The sequence below is a fragment of the Mytilus edulis genome, chromosome 1 (assembly GCF_963676685.1).
Source record: "Mytilus edulis chromosome 1, xbMytEdul2.2, whole genome shotgun sequence".
Taxonomy (NCBI): Eukaryota; Metazoa; Mollusca; class Bivalvia; order Mytilida; family Mytilidae; genus Mytilus; species Mytilus edulis.
Genome location: NC_092344.1, coordinates 9,712,755 through 9,721,495, shown reverse-complemented (window position 1 = coordinate 9,721,495; position 8,741 = coordinate 9,712,755). Strand labels below are relative to the sequence as shown.

General features: G+C 30.6%; 1 protein-coding gene across 1 annotated transcript; it reads left to right on the top strand.

Annotated features, from left to right (window-relative positions):
* Positions 1-984: 984 nt before the first annotated feature.
* LOC139523513 (uncharacterized) lies at positions 985-7,196 on the top strand. The gene is made up of 6 exons (XM_071317582.1): positions 985-2,268; positions 2,661-2,730; positions 4,100-4,234; positions 5,040-5,090; positions 6,238-6,373; positions 6,944-7,196. The coding sequence occupies exons 2-6, from the start codon at positions 2,668-2,670 to the stop codon at positions 7,063-7,065; spliced, it is 507 nt and encodes a 168-aa protein (XP_071173683.1). The 5' UTR covers positions 985-2,268; positions 2,661-2,667; the 3' UTR covers positions 7,066-7,196.
* The last annotated feature ends 1,545 nt before the right edge of the window (positions 7,197-8,741 follow it).

Here is an 8,741-nt window from a genome sequence, read left to right as displayed (position 1 = left end):
TCAGAGTTATTATTTTTAATCGGATTGAGTTTGTTTTTTAATGCACGATTTATGCCTACGAGTACCATGCCTTAGGGAAGAAAACATCGTATTTTGTAAAATACAAATCAATCTGATTAAAACAATTTGTTTATTTGAAACTGACTTGATTTCTTGATTGACAATATATTTGTTACTTTTGGAATAAGAATTTTTCCATGGAAAGTAACTGTATTCCACTTTTTGTCGACTTGTTCCTTAATTCATTTGAGGTTTGACTGGTTCCAGATCGCAATATTCAGAATGTTGCAATTGATTATGTATGTACAAAAACAGCCTAAAATATAAATAAGCATAGATCGAATGGCCAGTTTAGATATACACTATCTTCTCGTCATGATTAAAACATATGAATCTACGGTTAGAAATAAGGATAAAATTAAATTGATACATTATTAAAGTATCGGGGAACAAATTGATAACCATGTTGATTATAAAACATGAGACCCAATGTTTGAGAGGAGGGCAACATAATAAGAAATTAAAAAAAAATCTTAAATAATTCAATCGATTTTGAAACATGATTTTACTATTAACTGAAGCGTTAAATTAACACATCATTTGATTTATAATTCTGTAAAGCTATCGTTAGAGACGCGTTGTGTGTGATGAATTTTCACTTTCAGTAGTCAAGCATTAATCTCAATGTGAAGAAAAAGGATTAACTGTATTTTTATTGCGAAATAATGATTATTCATAAGTTTGCGGTTAAAATGGGTATTAACCTTAACCTTTTAATCATTTTTTTCCACCCATTTAATAATTTTTATAGTAAAGATAGTATGAATGTTATTAAATTCTTTTCTAAGTATCGAACCAGGAACAAAGCTCTATTGCGACATGTCTTCAAATATTGAAAACCCAGAAGGATCTGATTGGCTTGTACTTCAACAAGGAACACATGAAGGTGACTATATTAAGCTGCACATATAATCTTCAGATATTCAGCAAAGGCAAGAAAAGGTACGTTATATCAAAATTATATAGATTAATTATCAAAAAAATAGTTTTTTCTTTCAGCGATGTTTTTGATCGATTATCTCATTTAAATGTCGTTGTATAATTCATGCTCAAGTTTTTGAAATCATTCATTAGTCGACATTTAAATAGGATAGTATTTGTTAATTTTTGTGAACTACAACATTGTTTGACAATGCCAAAGATCTTTTGAATGAATGTAGCAGACGACAAGTTCCCGCCATATTTAAATACAGGTTTCAAACAAAGGTTTGTACTGTTAATGTCTTGACATACGTACGACTCGCTGAAGTAGCGCATTGTTTTTCAGCCTTATAGAATCGCAAATGATCAGTTTAGTTTGTTCATAAAATTAGAAAAAAAGACATACAAATATTTGTTTAGTATTTTAAAAAGATGAAATACAACTATCAATTTGCCAAATCCTCAAATATTGCTTCATAAATGCAGAAAATTTTCATTTAACTTTAATTAAAATGTACTTACTTTATATAATTAGCGAAACTACGAGGACATTTTCGAAGCACAATATATAATATTATAAGTTGCATTATTGTGTAAAAATACAAGAATAATGCATAAGTATCCTATTTGCTGAATTTATTTGATCAAATTTAGCTTCTCTTATTTTATTATTTTTTGTTCATTTCATTAAAACAAAGCAGTATAACGTTTTAACTTAGTAATTGAGAATTAAGTTTGTGATCTTGGCATATCAACATGACCGCTCTAACATGGAGCAATTAAGACAAAAAATGGCGCCACATGTTTAGGTATTTTTATCAAATATCTTATATATTAATTTTGGTTACATGTTGTCCGATTTCTTTTGTAATAGAGTTATTGCATTGTTTTTTTATTATCAATTAGTTATAACTTCATAGTGATAGGGTAACATGATTAAGTCAAAGTGCATTCGGAATTAAGGCAACTGACCCTGGAAAAGGGTTTAACGAAATTGTATCGGCTTAAACTTAAGCAACTTGTTTTCACTCATAAAGAACAAAACATTCTATTAGCTGGAAAAAGCGAATAAACTCTAGCTTAGTATATCAAAAGTATTTGCGATTGGTGTAAAGTAAGTTATACAATAGAATTTGAAGTGTCCTTGTGTAAACCGAACAGAGTTTATCAAATCCTTATTCAAAAATTGTTGTACTATGCATTTAAACGCTCGTTTCATCTTTACATAGTTTGTCAAATTTACAGGTCATTTAAACCACAAATAAGAACAGCTGTTAATTCAAAATTGTAAGTTTGTAATTATTTTCACTTTTTTTTTATTTAAGTACATTTATTTATTTATATATTGTTTATAATTCGATAACATATGTATCTACACAACAACTAAGTATGTTAACAAATACATTATTTAGTCAAAAGCAATCAATCCTACATTGAAGTACAAAGATTATTTGTAAATTCCATATATACTAAAGGTTCAATTGGCTTAACTTCAATGCAATATGTGCATTCGTAGATCGAATTAAAACATATTTTGTAAGATACATCACAATAATGGCCAGCAATAGATATGTCAAAAGTCGCAATGAGTTGTTAAGCATTCTGTAGGTGAATTACGTTTAGACAATATTGATAAGCATGACAGGTTTTATTATTTCATGATCAAATGTCTTTTGTAGTGAGAAAATGTATAGAGGAATAGTTTTATCGTTCATTTTGTTGAGTGCCAGTATGTTTGAAGCATCGAAGGTAATAAGTTTTTAGTATTGTAGTTGAATGTTATTTAAAAGTACTAGCAATAACCATGATAACATAAACAAACTTTATCGTAATATTCTATACAAAGCACAAAAGGTCGTCATTCTCCTCAAAAGTTACCCAAACCTTTAAACAGACGTTTTCATATGGATATAGTGACGATACTTTGTCAGGTCATTTAAGCTGGCATTTTTTTTTGAATTAACATTGATTCACTCATAGTATTTTTTCATTGGAAACAAATACATTTGTCGCTATGTTAAGAAATTTTCTTTTATCTTACTGACTGATAATTTCTTTTCGCACCAGAGTATAGTTATATGAACAATTATAGCTAGTAACTAAGTGAGCACGTTTCGATGTCAACAAAATCATCATCTTTAACACAGGCAATATAGCGATAACGTAGCGGCTCAATCGAGATAAAACATCTCGTTAAAATGATTAACGATAATACATAACCATCAGTTGTTGGCAGATTCGGGTTATAATACTCTGATACATTCTACGATTTTATAACCGATCGGAGTGTGCTTCATTTTCATATGATGAATACATATCATACAATTATTTTTATAGAGGTCTGGAGCTGGCATGTCAGTAACTGGTAGTAGTCCTTTGTTAATTTATGTATCATTGTCTTTTGTTTTGTTTCTTCTGTTTCCTTTCCTGACATCAGATTTCTTTTAAACTGAGTTTTTATGTGCAGATTGATTTGTGTTTGTTTATTTTACATTGGCTTCAGGTGTAGGAGAGAGTTGCAACCTAACAGAATACGTTTAACCCCGCCGTATTTTTGCGACTGTCCCAATTCAGGAGCCTCTTGAATGTGTTAGTCTTGTATGGTTTTTTATATTTTACTTCATTAATATGATGCAAAGTTAGTGTGACTTCAAATGTCACTTAACTTGAGTATGTTTTTGCTAAAGCTGCATCCGCTATGTCGAAGATCCAGTGATGGCCTTGGCCTGTTTATACTTTTTGGTCGGATGGTTGTCTCTTTGACACATTCTTAATTTTCATTTCAAATTTCATATATGTGAATTCTTGTGTGTACAAAAAAGGGCAAATCACAGAAATACTGAACTCCGAAGAAAATTAAAATTGATTTGAGAGAATGAACATTCACATTGTCATCTTTTATTGTTACGTTTAAATCAATTATAGAACGTAAACTGTCATCAATCGATTTATGACTTTTGAACACCGGTATACTACTTGTGTCTTCATATTGATGCAAAATTAAAGATAGATTATGCATGTCAAAACACATGTAAGACACATTCATGTATATGTTTGAATACGAATGAAACTCTGTGAAAAATTGAACAGTAACTAATTAAGATGTAATTTTTAACAGGTATCAGAAAACGTATTGAAAGACAATAAAGGTGGGGAATATGACGTCATTGATGTTGAAATAGGGAACACAGATATTGCAATAATCAAGAAAGATGGTGTTATACTGGCAGACGAAATTACCAGTAAAGACAAAGTAAGATGACAATTTATGTATCAAATATATTTTGTTTTATATGTTTTCAAGAAAGAAAATCAATTTAAACAGGACCGAACATGAAATGATAAACTCCAATTTCTCTTTTCGATGAAATTATTGCCCATTTTTTAGATTTAATTAAAAACAACAAAACTGTCGGTAAGGGGCAGAGATGCAGATTCAATCTTCTATCTTTCTGTTGAGTTTTTTCTGCAGAATTACTGCACGTACAATCGACTGTTCTATTCGAATATGTCTATATTTCAAAATCTACAAATATATCGAGGCTCCATACTGTCAAGTAAGTAAAAACACGCATACGAGATTCAAAATATCCTGAATTATGCATCTTTAGTAAATTTTTAAAGTTCATAGAACCAGATGTATACAATTGAATTATACCAATTTTTTTAACTGTTATATCTTCTCTTATAAAAAGTTTAATTTCTTTCGTTTAATTCCAACGGGCTATTTTACACATTGTCAATATTACAGCTATTATCGTACCTTAACCTTAATGTATCAAAGCTATTTATAGTTTACTACCATCACCATCATGTAATGGAATATTAAAACTAAGCATACACATGAAAATGATTATATTCTCAATACTCAGTCTTCATTTCAATTTTATGAACAAACGTGAACACTGTAGCTACATATACTTAAAACAATTATTTATGTGTCAACAAAACTGAGTCTTTTAGACGACATGGCTTATAATCTTCTTTCATTGATGTAATAATGTTAAAATGGTCACTTATATCGAGCATTCTTATTCATTTTCCTTTGGTTTTTTTAGGAGTATTCAATCATCAAGTACAACGGAACCTGCAATGTTCAGTTTTATGAGGTAAATGCAAATAAATGTCAACAAATGTTTTCAAGGGAAATGAAACTGACCAAACAAGGATTCACATAATTAAATCCCTTCAAAACCAGTTTTTACAGAACTTTGCATGACAATTCTCTAATGATTCAATTGTGACATTTATATAAGAACCATATATTTGCAACCAGAGTTTTTGTTATAAATAATTTATATATAAGAAGATGTTGTATGAGTGCAAATGAGACATCTCTTCATCCAAAGCACCGATTCTCGTCTAATGGAAAATCATTATTTAAAACTTCAAATTACATGGCTTTCCATGCACTGTAAAATGCTAACCATGAATGGCCGAACATTGTAGCTGAATTTATGCAAGTGAAAGCTTTGAACTGCTCTATAGAAGTGTATGATCCTCAAGGCAATTTCAAAGGGAAAAGAGCCAAAATAAAATCATAAGTACAGTTGTTTGTCAATTTCTTATGAATGAAATCATAAGAATAGAAGTATACAACTATACAATCAGTTAAAGTTAGGATTTTAACATTGAAATGATAATGAGCTTAGGGTTCATTTAGATAGTCTTTTGTGGGGTTCGTGTTGCTTATTCGTTAGTTTTCTACATGTGCTGTTTCGAGTGTTGTATTGTTTGTCTATTTGTCTTTTTTCATTTTTAGCCAGACGTTGTCTGTTTATTTTTAATTCATGAGTTTGACTGTCCCTCTGGTATCTTTCGTCCTACTCTTACAGGCCCTCCGTTACTAAAAAAATAAATTGAAAAGGAGGCAAAGGTGTCGGTTACTACATTAAGAATTTAAACTAAGTTGATACGAGACCTTAAAATCAATGACTGTTGATAAAAAAACCACAAGCATCTGGTGTGGAAACTATTGTAAATTAAAATTCATTTAAAATACTAAAGGATTGCTTTGGTGTCAATATTCAGAGTTTGTAGAAATGTCTTGCTTTTCACAACCATATATTGAAAATTGTTATTGACTATAAATGAAGAAAATAGTACTGACGCAAGCATGCATATTTCTAGACTATCTAAAGTCTACAAATTTAGTTTTCAAAAATAACTTAGTTATCTTAGAAATTCTTATTTCATATTATGTGAGACGATACTAAATATATATCATTAACCTTGTTAATTGATTTTCCTTCACAGGACCCTTCAGATTCCAAAACATGCCACGAAGCTTTTGAAGATGACGAAAGCATCCCGAATGACACTAAAGCAGAAATCAAAGAAGAGTGTGGAGATTTAGATATTGCTTATGTTAAGGCTGTTCATTGTAACACAGGTATGCTTTTTAAGTTCCAATTTAATGATAACTTTATGGAAGAGTTTCCCAAGAAAAGAAGGTGTTAAATATTGTCCCAAGATGCATAAAATATTTACAAAATATGTGTGGCAAACAACAAACAACTCCTCAATCGTGCAGTCCCGCAAAGAAAGTTAAAATAAAAAAAATACAAAACTCGTTTAGGTTCTTCGGACTTGGAGTATTTAGATACAATATATCAGCAAAAGCTAAATACAAATTAACTATAAAAAAGTATAACAAAAACAACTCCTTGGTTAACCCAAAATAGGGGAGCTACAAATCAAACTTTATCAACCAATTGAAAACAACTGTCTTTTCCGAAGTTGGTACAGGTATTTTCGCAGAAATTGATAGGTTAACCTATTTATAAAGCTAGCTAAACTTGTATAACGGTTGTTAATAGTTCGATTATATTGATGAAATTTAGTGAGTCTGGTCTGGTGGCTAGCAAAACCTAGCACTTTATTGCAACTAAATATACTGCTAAATTGACAATATTACATGAATGATCAGTATCTATTTAAGCCATTTTTCTGATTCTTGCAGAACACGGCATCCAAAAAAGAGCATGTTATTATTATTACTACATTGGTCGATGTTGCAGAAGGAGATGGTGGAACAAATACAGCTGTTATATCTGTTGGTACAGAACCATTAGATGCTATTGATTTGGACAATAGAAGTGCCTCTTCATACTTTAGTACTTTTGTATCATCGCAACTTTTCTTTTTTTAATTTTTGCATCAAGATATTTTAGACACTTCTGTATGGTATATTATGCAATATATATGAAAGTGTGTTGTCAGTGTGTTTCTCATTGCCTGCAGTGGTAGTTATATAAAAAAAAATAGATTTGATTTGCGTTTGTTTAAAATGAATAAGTTATTTTGTATTCAAATGTTATAGCAAGTTTAAAACATACTCAGGAAAAGTGCAATAACAAAAATACCGAACTCCGAGGAATATTCAAAACAAAAGTGATAAATCAAATGATGTAAAAATGATTGATTAAATTTGGTTTCATATCTATCGAAACCTTTCATTGTATGGCGCATTAAACCTGGTTTTATAGCTAGCCGAATCTCTCATTTCTAAGACGAATGTTTAATTCAAACTGTAATTGTTACCATTAATAAATAAATACTTAAAACTGATAATATTATGGTCATTTTTATTTGACAAATACAACGGGTTAGAAGGAGTACTCAAACTTGCAGAAAATGTAAAATCTGTGTGAACTTTTTTTTGGCAAATTTCACGATAAACAAAACTGTTTGATAGATTCTAGAACTATATAAAGTACAAAAAGTTCAGATCAGAGTGTATCACACCCAAAAAACCAAATTTCACTTGACATTTTTGAGCTCGCAAAAATCAGACATAAGTGTTGTTTTTTTGTTGTTGTTGATTTTCATGTGAATCACAACGAATTGAATTTATCAATGATGTAACTCAAGACAATTTATATGACGAATAATTATCAAAGGTACCAGGATTATAATTTAGTACGCCAGACGCGCTTTTCGTCTTCATAAGACTCATCAGTGACGCTCATATCAAAATATTTATCAAGCCAAACAAGTACAAAGTTGAAGAGCATTCAGGATTCATAGTTCAAAAAAGTTGTGCCAAATACGGCTAAGGTAATTTATGCCTGGGATAAGAACATCCTTAGTTATGTCGAAAAATTCAAAGTTTTGTTAACAGGAAATTTATAAAAATGATCACATTATTGATATTCATGTCAACACCGAAGTGTTGACTACTGGGCTGGTGATACCCTCGGGGGCGAAACGTTCACCAGCAGTGGCATCGACCCAGTGGTGTAAATAGTTATCAAAGGTACCAGGATTATAATTTAATACGCCAGACGCACGTTTCGTCTACATAAGACTCATCATTGACGCTCATATCAAAATATTTATAAAGCCAAACAAGTACAAAGTCGAAGAGCATTAAGGATTCAAAGTTCCAAAAAGTTGTGCCAAATACGGCTAAGGTATTCTATGTCTGGGATAAGAACATCCTTAGTTTTTCGAAAAATTCAAAGTTTTGTTAACAGGAAATTTATAAAAATGAAAACTGACATATTATCTCATGTTGGCATCTGATTTTACTCACACATGTATATACATTACACCTTTTATGCTCAAACTCCTAAACCAAGTTGACAATGACCACTTCATTGACAAAAAAAACTAGGTGGTATGATTGACAATGAAACAACTATCCACCATAGAATAAATGACGTTAATGTAAGGAATACCATAGGTCCCCGTATAGCCGTCAATGATGAGGAACACTTTTATCGTATTTTCAATGTTAACTGACCCTCACTTGACAA